The following is a 15,254-nucleotide window of genomic DNA, read 5'->3' on the forward strand; positions in this document are numbered from 1 at the left end:
GTAATGCTGTGTTAAAAAAAAAAAAAACAAAACCAATGTTCTAAGATCACACCTACATTTTGCCAAACTTTAATTTTGTATGTNCCTGCTTCTGGATGATAAAAACACACTTTTACTCCAAAAAATCTTCCTTTTGGACCTTTGTTGTAGACTAGTTTTTTATTTCTGCAGGTATTTCAATTTAAAATCGATTCTCACAGGTAGGACTGGTATTTTAAATCAAGTTCAGCCTACAGCTTGTAAATTTGGAGAGGCTGTAGTTTTCAGTAAATATCCATGTATGCAGAAATAAATACCCAGAGAGATAAATCAATAGGAATAATGAAAGGGAACAACTTGTAAGGTTCTTGTAAAGTCTTTCAGTATAGCAAGAGGGTAAAACTGTAACTATTGTTAAGACTGAGGACTACACTTTAGGATTGTAAGAGCTTGGATCAGATGGGGCTTGTGACATTGCTGGCAGCAGTTACTGAAGAGGGTCTTCCACTGCAGAAACTCCACGTTATACTTTGCGTGCACACAGCAGTGCACAGACTAGAAATTCCTCCAAAAAAAGTAAAGTTAAATTTGAGAAGCTATAAGTGATAGCTTTGCCAAGTCTACAGCCCTCTACCCAAACAGGTAGGGCACTATCTCCATCTACCTAAAACTGACTGGAAATTAGCATTGTAACAGATACAAAACAAAACAAGACAGACAATGCAATGAGAAGTTTTTTGGTTTTTTGTATTTTGTAAAATACAAGTTGCTACCAAAAATTCTGGCTACAAACCACCACAGATGATTTTCTGTGCATAAGAAACAACTCCCCACACCCCCACGCTGTCTCAATGTGTAGTGATTAAGCATTGCAAGCCATAGAAAAGTTTAAAACTTGAGCTAAAACTGCAATTTTAGACAGATTCTTAAAGAACTCTTAAGAGCTTGGCTGCTGCAGAAAACACTTTTTTATATGTTTGTTTGTTTAGGTGAACCTGATATTGAGGTTGTTTCCCGCTACCTACAGAGAATGGAGAGAGTTTACCCAGCAGTTGAAGGTCGAATAAAGTTTTCTTCTGGAAGTCTTCACAAAGCAAGTCTAACCCTGATCTCTGCATTGTTCACTGCAACATTCTTGCACACTTGATTATTGCTCTCTATGTTTTTGTTTGGAGGAAGAAAGGAGGAGAAATGATGCTGATGAATCAAAAAGAGAACTGTTCTCTTTCCTCTTTTCTTACACCTTACAATGAATGAACAGTGAGGTTGCTGCATGTTAGCAGTAAGCAGCCCAATCCATTGTCTTTTATCTGGTAGTGCATCAAAGCACTCTGTGCAGAGCGAAGGGGAAGAATTCATGACTTTTCTTGGTTTGAATCAGCAGGTACCTGCAATTCGGTTTGAGGTTTTAAGAAGCAAAGTGCCAGTGAATACCTACTGCTCAATCATAAAGCAATGACAAATTGTAATGGGGTATTTTTAAATTGTCAAATTCTTTTAGATGCCTTAGATAGTGAGTTAAGAACCTGATTCCAGTAATGCAAACAAACTTCTAGAAATGGATTTATTATAGGTGTATATTCCTTTCGTTGATCTCCACTCAGGGTTAAAGTATTCAAACCTAATATTTCTACTTTGCTTCCAGTCATATTTATCATACCTACACCAATATCTGAAAGAGCTGGATTAAAGTCAGTGCCATTAAAATCATGAGGCCCATTTAACATGCAATTTTAAAAAGTTTGTTTTACTTTTGAAGATGCAGCATCTCACTTATGTTTTCCATTAATAAAGGATGCAATGAAAGCTTGATTTTGATAAATTTTAACAAATTGAGTATTCTTCATTCTTTATATGACCAGTTTGGGGACCGTGTCTAGAGCAAGAACACAATCTATGACTGTGTTTCATACAAATATGCTCGATTTTTTACCTTTTCCAAAGAACAAAGCACAGGACTCCTGCCTCTTACTCTGTATCAGCAACATTCTCAGAGAATGTCAGATAGAGGCATTGACTCCTGCACCACTGTGGCATCCTTTGGAAACAGCCAGGTAATGGGGCTTTTTACAGCATAACCTGTCTTTATGATAACTGTGGTTATACCTCAAAAGCCCATCTTTTCTATGGGAAGGCTGTGTTTAAAAAAATACAGTTGTAAATACAGGCTAATGAGTATGAAATCAAAAATCAGACTAAATGCTAAGTGTACACTTCTGATGCTTTATCAAGAAGTGATTGATTATAAATGAATGCAAACAACCATTATTTTTCTAAGTTCATTCACATTGGGATTTTTGCCATCAATGTGTTTTCATGTTGTTCAATGCTATTTTAAACTGATTATCAGTGTTTTAAATAAACCCGCTTTGTTCTCCTGGAAAGCTCACTACACTCTTTTTCAACCCTGAAGCTACTTGGCTCTTAAATTCACTGCACCTGCAGATTTCAAGGAGAAGGTGCGCTAAGATAAACACTCAGTATATTTAAATTTCAAGATCTCATTCATTTCCACATACATTGAGAGGTTGTGCATGAAAAGCTCTGGACTACACAGCTGCAACACGACAACAAACGATGACTGACCTTTACACACTACTTCTTATGCCCTGGCATTGATGGTTTGCCGATACCAGCCCTTAAGAGTAGTTAATTTACAGAATGGTCTTACCCAAATCAACATAAAACCAGTAACAGAGAGGGCACTTATGGACCAAACTGTACCTGCACACCAATTTTTAGAGTTGTAACAACTCCTTTGGCATAGCCAGAGAGAAGAGAAATAACAATTTTACCTTCCTTTGACAAAGAGAAAGAAAAGGTTTGCAGTAGTAATATAGACAGATAGCACAAACTGTATTGACAAAGAACACCAATGCTGCATTAGATTGGTTGGTTTGTAGTGAAGGAGAAAATGGGTATTGTCTGACAGTAAAAACTGAGGAATGCCTATTAAAGTATCGCTGTATTGTTCTGTGAGTAAAACTTGTTAAAAATCCACACATGAAAGTCCATTTCAAAGTCTCTTTTATAAAGGCTGGGCCAACAAATTAAGATTTACAGGAAAAATCTTCCACCCAATTTTATAGGAATAAATTTTTTAAAAAAGCTGTGAACAGACTTGCATCCTGAGATGCCAGATGTCAGGTAATCCCAGGTAAGAAACTGCAGAAAAATAAAGGCTAAGGTAAAAGTCAAAACCACTTTTCACACCCATTATTACTTTAAGAATGCTTTAGATTTAAAGGTCATGTATTAAATAGACTAAATTACATGCTATTTTCCATGCTCACAGAGAGCACAAAGGGCAAAGATAGTTCTGAGATTATTTGTATGCAACAGATTCAATCACATAATTTCGATTTTTTAAAAAATAGTAAGATTTGTTAAGACAGTTAAAAATAACGTAATGAGAGCATTCTACAGCTTCTTCCAAACATTTTTTCTACATATCCTTTAAGGAAGACATCCAGTAATTGCTCTTTTGGTAAAGCGTAAGTTGGCTGATCTCTGAGCTGCTTTATTTGATGTCATTCTGTAATTTCACACATGGAGAGATTTGGGGGAAATTAATTTGACTTTTACTGGTAACAGCTAAAACAAATTTTAAACAAAAAGTACAAATATTTTATTTACTTGCAACTGATATTAAATTTTTATGTCTTTATTGAATAAAGATATTTTTTAGAACTTAAATTTTATGTTATTTACAAGAAAATATACAAGGCAAGGTTAAAATGTCACATGTCCATTACAAAAGTGCACAGCAGATGCTACTGGGTGTCCAGCAAGGTCCCTTCACTCACATCCAACTTGACACAGAGCTCGTTTCCTTCGGACCCTGTTAAACAATAAGGGCGAAAAAATTTACTTTCTGGGTTTGAAAACGTATATTTACATAGAAAAGACTGAATTGAGCTGCAATCATTAATGGTATTTGAAAACATCCACTTGAAACCAGAGTTAAGAGAAAGGTCGGCTACTGGGTTTTAATACTATTTGTCAAAATAGGTATTTTCTTTTCCCTCTGGAAGTTCCACCTCTCCCACTCCTAACTGCTAAATACAGTTTTCTTAACAGAGCAATTTTCTACTCTGAAAATGGTAGTGGAGCGATGTTTTTTCAAGCAGATTTCTTTCCTTCCTCTGCTAGGAATGCTTCTCCCCTCTCAGCTGTCCTTTTCCTTCCATCCTGTCTGACAGACTTCCAAGGGACTGACTGCACATTGTATCAGAGTTTTTCGGCTCTTATCCTTCGACCTTGCTCACTTACGCATGCTGCCATCAAACACATCAAGTGATCCAGCATGTATCCGCGCTGGTACGTGTAGCAGGAAATACCTTTGAGATACCAATCTCAAGAGTGGAAGCAGATGGACATCCCTGCTAATGACAGTTTTCCCATTTCTCCCATCGCAGTTTTCTCTGCCAAAGGAGCAGTGCTTGAAACAAAACTTCCAGGATGCTCAGTTTTCCCTTTAAATGATGACTGACCTGAAATATTTTTTTGTTCTTCACTATAACTACAAACACATTTTGGCATGAAGCAACTCAAAAAGGACTCTGCTGAATAGAGAGGACAGGCATTGATTCCCCCCCCCGCAATATAACAGATACCTAAGTAAGAACCAGTCATTACTTTTTAACTTCCCTGTTACAATTGTTAGAAGGAGAAAATTCTCTTTCTAAATGGCTTTACAGTCTGTTTGCAGTGATTTTGGGGAAGCATTTTCCAAGGCACTAGATGAAAACCACTGCCACTCCTCCATCCATACCCTCTCCACTTTGCATTTCCCTTTTCAGTCCTGGTCCCACTGCCAAACATCACAGATGCAGCACTTTGTTCTGTGTTGCTCTCAGTACATCCGAAATAGGAAAACAGCTGAAGTTCCTAGTTGAAGTATTTTTCTTCCTTTCCTCTACTGAAATCTGGGCCAGTGATTCCCTTGCTCTGTTCCCAACAGCTTCAGGCATAAGGAAAGGGGAAGCCCAGCCCTCAACTCTGCTGTTTCACCAGGAGCAAAGGTAGTATTAAAGGTCCCTCTTCAGCAGGTGGTTATGAAACACTGCAGAGCAGTCAGGCAGTGTACAGTTACACAGAAAAAAAAGAATGGATTAAGAAGTACAAAACTTGATCTTGATTTACATTAAATAGTCTTTTCTTGATTTGTTTTTGAAGAAAAAATATTTTACCTCATTAAATATACACAGTTATGGAATCGCAGCAGGGTTAGGGTTGGAAGGTGCCTCTAGAGGTCACTTGGTCTAGACCTCAAGCAGAGCTACCTAGAGATGGTTGCCCAGGACCATGTCCAGACAGCTTTTGAATGTCTCCAAGGATGAACACCCCACAGCATTCCCAGGGCAACCTGTGACAGTGCTTGGTCACCCTCACAGTGAAAAAGTGTTTCCTGATGTTTAGAGGGAACCCCTTGTGTTTCAGTTTGTGCCTGTTGCCTCTGGTCCAGTTACTGGGCACCACTGGTTCTGTCCTCTCTGTACCACACCCTCAGGGATTTACATAGATAAGATCCTCTGAGCTTTCTCTTCTCCAGGCTGAACAGTTCCCACCTCTCTCAGCCTCTTCTCATTGGAGAGATGCTCCAGTTCCTTCATCATCCTCATGGCCCTCCACTGAACTCTCTCCAGTATGTCCAGGTCTCTCTTGCACTGGGGAGCCCAGTCCTGCACACAATATTTCCAGATGTGGCCTCACCAGCACTGAGCAGAGGGGCAGAATCACCTTCCTCAACCTGCTGGTAACACTCCTGATGCAGCCCAGGATACTGTCAGTCTTCTGTTCAACTTTGTGTCTATCAGGACACCCTGGTCCTTTTCTGCAAAGCTGCTTTCCAGCTGCGTAGCCCCCAGCCCATCCTGGGGTTGTTCTTCCCCAGGAGCATGACTTTGCACTTCCCTTTGTCGAAGTTCCTGAGGTTCAGGAGGTTCCTGTCAGCCTGTTTCTCCAGCCTGTTTAGGTCCCTCTGGATAGCAGCAGGACCCTCTGGTGTATCAGCCACTCTTCCCAGTTTTGTGTCATCATCAGCCTGTCCCATCATCCAGAGCATTAATGAAGATGTTAAACAGGACTGGAGCGACAACAAATACCTCCCTAGGTACTGGCTTGCCTCCAATTAGACTTCATTCCATTGATCACCAGCCTCTGGGCCTGACCAGTGCTTTAAATGCCACTTGTTTTTTTCCATCATCAACTGATGAAAGACCAGTGTTCCTATATATATATGTATATATATACACATACACTATTAGCTGCTGTGTCTATTACTGGACACAAAACCTGTTCAGCAGAGTAAAACAGCAAGTCTAAGGTCTTTTTTTCAGCACGCAAGTTTCTAGGCTACTTCCTTGTTCCCTTGGTCAGCTGGGAAACAAAGCTGGGAAACAAGCTCTTTTGCTTGTTTTTAACTGTCTGAACACTGGCATGAGGAGGGCAGCTACAAAGTAGGTCAAACATGCTGAGCCAGCCTCATTTCAGTGGAAAAAACGGAAGGTGTCCTGGCTTGTTCCGATACCTAATATTTGTTTCTGTTTATCATGCAAAACAAATCACTGCTGGCACTTTGCAGTTTTCAGGCACAGGGTTCATGCAACCAACATTTATTGTTAGTGAGGCATTATTTTATTTGTTGGGTTGGTTTTTTTCTGTCTAGCTAACTAGCAAATATCTCCTGCTTACTATGAAGACCAAACTGTAAAATTGCTATGTAAAACCCTGTAAAGGTTTGATATACGTAAGTACAAATATGAGATGGATCCCAAACCTAGTGATATGCATTTATATAGCAATTTCTCTTGTGCAAATTCTGTCTCCTTTATCTGGAAAGTTGGAGTTAACATTGCAGTGACCAAACTAGGGCTAAGACACCCTCCTGCCAAACATTCTCAAGAAAAATGCTGCAGCTTGACATGAGCTCTGCATGGAGAATTCCCTTTCTGAATTGGGAAATGCACAAAGTAGAGTGGAGACAAATCAGTCAAAGAGAAACGCACAGAGATCTCGACCACTGATTGCTCTGTTGAATTCTACTGAAAGACAGCTCATACTGGAAAGAGCTAATTAACAAAATGTAAGTAACCCAGATTCAAATACTAGAAAGACACAGATTTCCCCCAAAATTTAAAATTATTATTACAAGGGAACAACAGCCAAAATGCACCAGTGACCAGACTCAATAGCAGCTAGAAGAATCCTGCAGTTCTTGAACAGAGTTAGCACATACCTTACTCAGCTCTGGAAAGAGTTCTAGAATCCCAATGTCCAGCAGAACATAGGTTAACTAAAAGAAAACAAATAAAACTAAGGACACTTCAAGGCAACACTACTGCTTTTTATTTTTAACTCTGAATTAGAGCCCACTCCTCTGCTATACCCAACATTCACTTCAGGAAATCCTTTGCCAAAAGGTAAGTTTCTCACATGTTATGAGTTACCTGTTTGTTGAGCACTGGTTGCTGCAGTCCATCAAACAGAAGCCTGATGCCTTCATATTTAGCCTCTTCCCCAATGCACTTCCCTATTAAATCTAGACCAAATTCCAAAGCCAAAATATACAAGTCATGAGGAAGCACTGTAAAACAGCTGTATGATGCAATTATGCTAGTCCAGTAATTATCAATAAAAAAACCCCAGTTTAAATTAAAGAGTTCAAGTTTTATCTATCTCAAATGGTAAATGGAAAAACAAACACACTTTTTGGTTCATCTTTTTTTCCTCCCTTTTCTTCAGGGCTGCACACCTAAGTAATTATTACACATTTTATAATATCAATCTATTGTCCTAATGCATGGTTTAATAAACCACAATCTGATTTTTTAAAGTTACATTCTGATTAAATGGGCTTCTCTCTCCTCGTCTATACAGTGTAAGGAGAGCTCAGATGTACCTTCTGGCTTCATGGTGTGTCTTTTTTAACCCATTTTTCATCTCGATAAAATACAAAACATAGGAACATTCTAAAGATGAAGAAATTATGATATTAAGTACATTTGTAAAGCTCTTGATTTCCATCAGCATGTCTTTATTAATCACTATGCTACAACTTAGTCAGCAAAATTTAAATGACTAAACGAACTGCTGGTTTTTTACACCTAGTACTCTGATCAATTCAAATCTCAGCAGCCCAAGTATTATTTGATTTGGGAAGGTAATGTGACTGTATTTGGGTTATATATCTGCCTGAACAATTAACCACACTCATACAGACAGTCATGAAATAGAGAACCTGGAATGTATCTCATCATCTCTTCAAAAGTCTGCTTTGCTCGCTTCTGCTTATCCTGGAGAGAGCGAGGCTCAGTGTTCTCACAGAACACGGCATCTGCAGCAAAAACACATTGAAAAGAAGTCTTTAGGCAGCTACACATCACTGACATATAAATGTGTTTTGGATTGTGGCTTCAAAATTGAGTATCTTTTCTGTATGACCTTGACTGGAAGGAAATTCTAGCCTTGCCAGATCATAGTCTTTTGCTTACATTACCCTGATCAAATCCAGAATCCCTGCTCCTATGGAGGTCAATCATCTTTTCACAATTTGTTTCCATTCTTTTATAAATTTTAAAGCACTATCTTATAAGTTTGGATCAATTCTACTTTAGGTTAGTTATGATCTCCTAACTCACAATTTCCCTTATGCTTTCAAACATATAAGCAATATTCACACTTTGTGCCAAAAACACTGTCTGGAACTGTCAAAAATTTCAGATTTACCTATGAACAAGAAAGCAAGAACCGCTGTTCATCAGAAAAACAGGTGCTCAGTTTTGGTTTTAGGCTCTGAAAGACTTACTCCTGTCTTTTTTTGTCTTTCACAAGTTTTCCTTTTGGCTTGATAAGAACAGAGCTGCATTAATGCCAGAGCTTCTGCAAGACTGTGGTATTTATTTAAATCAGACTGCACTCGGGTGGAGCTGTGTGGACATTTTTTAGATTTTTTTAACCTCTTTCCCCTTTCCTCATTCGAAGGTCAAGAACAGTCAAGCCCTCTCAAAAGCCCACCACAACAAAGGGAACAAATAAAAGAGAAACAATAAAGGACTGTGATGTAGCACAGAAGTGAAGTAACTTAAAAGACTGCATAAAACATTCGTGCTGTGATACATTAAACAACCTTTATTTTGTTTTTGTTGTTCCTTGCACAGCTTAGCAAATTACTACTCATAATACTTTTTTCTGTAATCATCACTAACAGACAACATGGCTGACTCAGCATCTTTCCACAATGAGCTTTTGCAGTCTTTTTATAGGCACACTTGATTTTTAAAACTCCACTAGCTTAGTAAGCTTTGCAGAGTTTAGTACTTGGAAACTTCAAAGAAAGGATTTCAAATATCAAACTGAAGCGGTACTTTTACACCAAAGATTTAACTATTACTAACCTCTCAGCAGTGTTATCAGAGAAACCAACCGGTGCTCCTCAAATAGTTGTTCTAATTTGTAGTGCAAGTAATAGTCTGTGTACAGTTCCAATGTATTTTTGAAGAGAATTCTTCCTCCCATCAAGAGATGATGCAGCCAGTCAGGAATGCGGAAAACTACCCTACCTGCAATGTTAACAGAGACATACATATATGAGGCTCTCCTGATACTCTTGACAAAGGAATCATTTATTCAAAAGTAAAAAACAATGATTGCAAGCAAGCAATATTTTAGTTTTGTTAGTGCAACGCTGAAAAAATTGGTATTCTCCACAGTGCTTATCAAATCTTCCTTTAGCTATTTTTATTAATTAAATCATTCCCATTCCCAGAGTATATGAGCAGCCTAGGCACACCTAAGAAGAGCGAAGGGACCTACTCCCATAAGCTCATAATACTGAGATGCAGAAAGAAAGAGACATAACAAAACAATTAAGCAATAATGAATGATAAAAAAAATGACATTCTCGCACCACAATAAAGTCTTCTAAGGAATGACTGTGTCACTAAGTTGTATACTGATATGCTTGAAAGTGCTGAGCTATATACGAGTCCTACAATAGAATTTTATTTCTTACCAAAGAACATGAACTTCACATTTGGCATGAAGTATATGAATAATTAAGAGAAATCACTTCTTACCAACATACATTAGGTAGTCATAGACTCCTTCTACAGTCATCATTTCCATGAAGTAGTTCTGATTTTGTCGCCTTTCTGTATTCTCAGACCGGTTTGCATTATTCTTGAATAAATCATTAAAAAGCTAAAAATAGAAACATAAGACTGACATCATTTGCATTCAAAGGCAAAAGGATAGCAATCAGTCCTTTGGGTTGTTTTTTTAAAAAGAAGTAGCTTCTTTCCAGAGCTTTCAAAGAACTAATCACAGGCGTTGATTCGTTTCATTGTTTCTGGGTTTGTTTTTCTGAATTCTTCACTTTCCAATAAAGAGCATGTCACATGTTGCCAAGTTACACAACCAAAATACCTGGGTTCAGAACAAATCAGCAGGGTGTCTGAGACATTAATTCATGAGTCTTTTTGCTCCTGCTACCTTCTTCCAACCTAAACGATTCTGATCCTACGACACTGAAGTATTTCTAAAAGTTCCTGTTGGCTTCCATTTTGAAATAAATACAATGGTTTCTGGACAAAATATACAATTTTTTTTATGTAGAGAAATACCTTTTCTCCCTGCCAGCTTGATTATTTACAGCAAAAACTTCATAAATCTTTTTAAGCTACTAAAGTTTGGGTTTCTTTACATTTATATTTCTCAATTAATATTCCTTTAGCCTTCTATTTTCCAATGTCATCACACCCCTCCCTGATCCCTCTATTTCCTTGTTTTTTGTTCTTTCTTAAAAGATATTATAATCCTCGCAGTACCCCAAGAGGCTCTTCCCTGAACACCATAAGGGGTCCCATACCACCTAGGCAGTACTCCTTGCCCCCTCTGCCCTCAAGTCTGTGCATTCCAGCAGCTGTAAAGGAAAAACTCTTGGAATCCTGACGCTTTTCATATTTAAGACCTAGCAATCTCTATTAACAGTTTATTTTAAATTATCTTATCCCAAAAATAGTTGATCTAAAGATAAAATAGTATTTATACAAAATACTCTGTATTACAAAAAGAAAGTTCAAAAGTTTATGCCAAGGTCCTAAAAAAAATATTCCAGAACTAGAAGCAAAGGCAACATAATCATAGCATTCCTGTGTTGAGATGATTGCCACTGTCACAGGTTTTTCTTTATCGCTCCCAAATTAAAATTAGTTCCAAAGAACAGGAAGTAATTTGCTTATATGTGGTTCACTTTCTGTACAGCAATTCTCCCTGAAATAAATAAAGCCATAAAACATGCAAATGACAAGCTCTGAATCATGCAAGTCTCTAAACAGAATGCTCTGCACTCTTAGGAAAAACTACATCAGGACATCTGGCAAGACTCAGGTTATGACCTGTACTTCTTCAGGCCCTCTCTTTTGTTAAGTGCTAAGCTGCTGGTATTATCTTCACAAGGTTCACTCAAACTAAACAACACCAGGTTATTATATAAATTACATGAAAGGGCAAATATGGTTAATGCACTGGGGGATGACTGGTATCCAGGAACGCAACAAACCTACAAAGAACACATAATTATTCACGCCTACTGTATGAAAGCGTCCCTGGTATGCTGTTTAAAAAACCCTGTATAAACTGAAGTCTATATCCTCCTCAATATTGAAAAAATCTAGCTGAATTACTGTAACTTAAACAAGAGCCTCCTTTATTTTTTAGATAGACCCCATGACCTGACAGAGGCAATACAGAGCCAACTCAAAGCAGCCCATTGTGCAATGTAGACATAGGTTCAGGAGTGTCTGGAGGCCAAGCTAAATCATTAACAGTAACCTGGTAGGTGACCTATAAAAAAAAATCAAACATGAAGGCCAGCTTAGGGCAAAGCTTTTTGACTTCCAAACGCTATTTCCACTTTCATCCCAAACCAGAAGCAGCATCTTTTGAATGATGCATGTATCTCTGCACATGGATAATCTGTCTTGCACCTTAAATGTAATGGTTCCTTGATCAGAGTCAAGCTTTGAAAGTTCTGACTCTTGCATGTGGCATTTCAGAACATAACAGCAGTATAAGGCATGGCAAAACAGCTGAGCCAATGACCAGTTTTCATAAAGTACATTTTTTATCCTATTCCAGTGAAAGTGAATATTCTATAGTCATTTGCAATGCACGGCAGCAGTCATAACACAAAGTGGCATTACATCTCTACTTCTACGTTTTGTGCTTTCCAGAATTTTGCTTCTGAGGAAATTCAAGTGAAAAATATACAATTGGTTATCTAACACAAAAGTTGAGATTACATTCACAATTCAGATAAGCACAGGATTTTGCCTTGAATGTTTCTCTGCATGCTAATATTTGAGACTGGCAAGACAAACCTCAATGCTATCATTATTCACAAGTATCTTTAAGATTAAATAGTAATTGCAATTATAACCATGAAATATCTTAAAAGTCGTTGGATGAGGAAATTCCATGAATTGGTATTGATTATTAATGGGAGTCAAGCTCTTGAAGCAAGTGAAAGATATTAAGGAAAAGACCAAAGCAACCCCTTGTACAATAGGCTATCGCACCTTGATGGGAAAAACGAGGAAAGTAAGCGTGAATGCTCACATAAAGTGCCTCACAGGAAAAAACAGAAGTTATGCAATGGTTAGCAAGCACATATGCAAACATACACCCGTATACATTCCAGCACAGGTGAGGTGTATAAAAGCAATACCATGACTGTGAACAATACCCACAGCCATCGGCATGAACCTCTCCCCTATTTTTCCTGCTCATTTGCAAAGTACAGAGGATTATAACAAAACGGTAAGAAGAAAGAATGTATGTAGTGCCTGAATTACATCAGTCAGCATACGGAAAGGCAATCATGTCTTCCCCCAAGTAACTATGCATAAACATACATTATACTATCGGTGATCCAAAAGCAGATTTTATTGCTGTTGGCAGGCCATCACAAGACAGCAGAACAATGCCTTTGTAGGTGTATTTCGCAAAGTCTGTATCACCTGAGAAGTTCTGACCTATTCTAGAAAGTATGACAAAAGTATCTTCAAAAGATGATCAAGCTTCTTACAGACCTTCTGAACAGAAACATGGCTGGGATAGCCAGAAACACTGTTAGTGCCTGTAGGAAGGGAGAGTAGGGGTTTCTGTTTGCTTAGTTTTTTTTAACCAGGCAGTTGGTACCTCTTTCAATCTAGTGGATCTGATAAAGGATAAAATCCAATTGCTCCCAGCTATACTATGGTTGACTATCCACATTCATTGTGTATTTTTAACAAGGAGTCTTTTCACCAATATTTAAAACACACAAACATACACAGGCACCAGGAATATTCAAAAGGAAGCAGCATGCAGAAAATCTGACAGAGCACTAACAAGATTTCTGACTGAACTCAAGCTTTCACCTGCCCTGACAGACCTTCAGGCATTTCTTATTCAGCCTGCTGAGGTAGTCTGGGTGTACCCTACTCATGGCAACAGAGTTGGCAGCACCAGCACTGGGGAAATGTGCATTGTATTCTCAGCAGATTCCAACATGTTGAAACTGGAATAAACAGATCTGCTTCAGACAAGGTATAGGAGAACACTGTGGCAATAAAAGCATCAGCTGGAAAGCGACTCTACCATTTACCAAAAAACTGAAGAACTTTCTTACTACGAGATAACATGCTTTTCTCACAGATGGGCACTCAAAAAGAGACAAAAGAGACAAAAAGAGACAAAACTTTTGTCTCTCTGGCTGCCTGCCAGATCCCCTCATTGACTCCATACAGGTAGTTCACACAGTCCTGGTAAAGACATCCACCTCCATCACCAGGAGTGAGGGTGCCTGGCTACTGCACAGCACCTATGTCAGAGAATCACAGAATGGTCTGGGTTGGAAGGGACCTTGAAGTTCATCTAGCTCAAACCCCCCTGACATGGGCAGGGACACCTTCCACTGCACCGGGTTGCTCCAACCTGCCATTTAACAATTCCAGGGATGGGGATTCCACAGCCTCTATGGGCAACCTGTTCCAGCATCTAACCACCCTCATAATGAAGAATTTTTTCCTAATATCTATTCTAAACCTACTGTCTTTCAGTTTGAAACTATTTCCCCTTGTCCTGTCACTAAACGCTCTTGTAAAAGCCTCTCTCCAGCTTTCCCTTCAGGAATTGGAAGGCCACACATCTTCACAAAGGTGTCATGTTCTACCAACAGAAGTGAACTGCAGAACTGAACAGGTAAAGTCTATGCCAAACATATTTGGGGAGTAGGGAGGGGTGCTACTCCAGCCTAGCTCTGGTCTGGCCTTTGAACTGAACACCCTTGGTGCCTGCATTCCTAGACAGAATTTTCCAGTTTAGTTTCATCTGAAGTAAATTCAGTTAATGAGTTCTAAGACAGCTTCCTAGTATGAGAAGAAGTGTGACACGCAGAGGTGATCAGGAGATTTACTTCCAAAAAGCATCATCGATACGAACTAAAGTGGTCTGGCAGATGAAACCAGTGTTGCTTAAAAATCAAATCCAGGAAGTGACAAGGTGTAAATGGCCCAGTGTCCTGGCACCCAGCACAAATCTTTTCCCACGTGTGGGCTGACTTGAGAAAGAGAAAACTATCTTCCAAAGAAGGCGCGAGCACCCCAGCAAATCAGCAAGAGGGATGAATTTCAAATGTGCATGGGAAAACTCAGCAGAGACCATAACCCAGCACAACCTGGTTTATCAGATCTCTAATAATTACCATTAATTGTGTGAATGTGTGCACCCTGGCTGAACTGATAGATGGCAAATTAATGAGAAAGTAGTCGGCACATGAATACCTCATGCATACTCGCCTCTGCTGGTCAAAATTAGTACTATAATTTGAGCACAGATATTCAGCATCTGATCACAGAACTGTCTTGCAGCCTCCCCCAAGGCAAAGTGTCTTGAGTGCCCATCATTAAATAATAATCACAGCTCTGCAGGAGATACACTGAAGTGTGAAAGTTTCCATCCATTTACAGCAAATGGCTCCCCAAAACAAAACAGATTTCTTCTGGGAAAGAAAAAAAATATTAAAAAACATATGCAGAACCAATTATTCATAAAAGAGCTAATTAGAATAAAGGTGCTTAGAAAAACAGTGAACTCACTCTGACCACAGAAGGTGAGAAGGAATGGAGAGCTGGGGCTAACCTCATCTTTTTTGCCCTGTGCAAAGAAACTCATATCCTGTGACAAGAGCATCTGCTACAGACTAAGCAGCACTGCCAGCAACAACTTGG

The 15,254-nt window shown here is 38.8% G+C and overlaps 2 protein-coding genes across 4 annotated transcripts in view; one reads left to right on the forward strand and one right to left on the reverse strand.

Moving 5' to 3' along the window:
* The window catches only part of NT5E (5'-nucleotidase ecto), a 36,983-nt gene extending 34,159 nt beyond the window's left edge, over nucleotides 1-2,824 (forward strand). Inside the window, exon 12 of the mRNA XM_017824047.1 lies at nucleotides 969-2,824. Within this exon, the coding sequence (XP_017679536.1) occupies nucleotides 969-1,126 (158 nt within the window). The 3' untranslated portion in view covers nucleotides 1,127-2,824. The remainder of the gene's footprint in view (nucleotides 1-968) is intronic.
* Nucleotides 2,825-2,989: 165 nt separating this feature from the next.
* SNX14 (sorting nexin 14) overlaps nucleotides 2,990-15,254 on the reverse strand; it is a 50,506-nt gene continuing 38,241 nt past the window's right edge. The window contains exons 24-29 of one of the 3 annotated variants that reach the window (XM_017824640.1): nucleotides 10,059-10,182; nucleotides 9,378-9,542; nucleotides 8,222-8,317; nucleotides 7,431-7,522; nucleotides 7,220-7,276; nucleotides 2,990-3,820 (exon numbers count right to left, since the gene is read on the reverse strand). In XM_017824640.1, the coding sequence (XP_017680129.1) occupies nucleotides 3,782-3,820; nucleotides 7,220-7,276; nucleotides 7,431-7,522; nucleotides 8,222-8,317; nucleotides 9,378-9,542; nucleotides 10,059-10,182 (573 nt within the window). In that variant the 3' untranslated portion in view covers nucleotides 2,990-3,781. The remainder of the gene's footprint in view (nucleotides 3,821-7,219; nucleotides 7,277-7,430; nucleotides 7,523-8,221; nucleotides 8,318-9,377; nucleotides 9,543-10,058; nucleotides 10,183-15,254) is intronic. The other 2 variants (XM_017824650.1, XM_017824658.1) reach the window with 2 other exon arrangements.

This window comes from Lepidothrix coronata, unplaced genomic scaffold, assembly GCF_001604755.1.
Source record: "Lepidothrix coronata isolate B3197 unplaced genomic scaffold, Lepidothrix_coronata-1.0 Scaffold4, whole genome shotgun sequence".
NCBI lineage: Eukaryota > Metazoa > Chordata > Aves > Passeriformes > Pipridae > Lepidothrix > Lepidothrix coronata.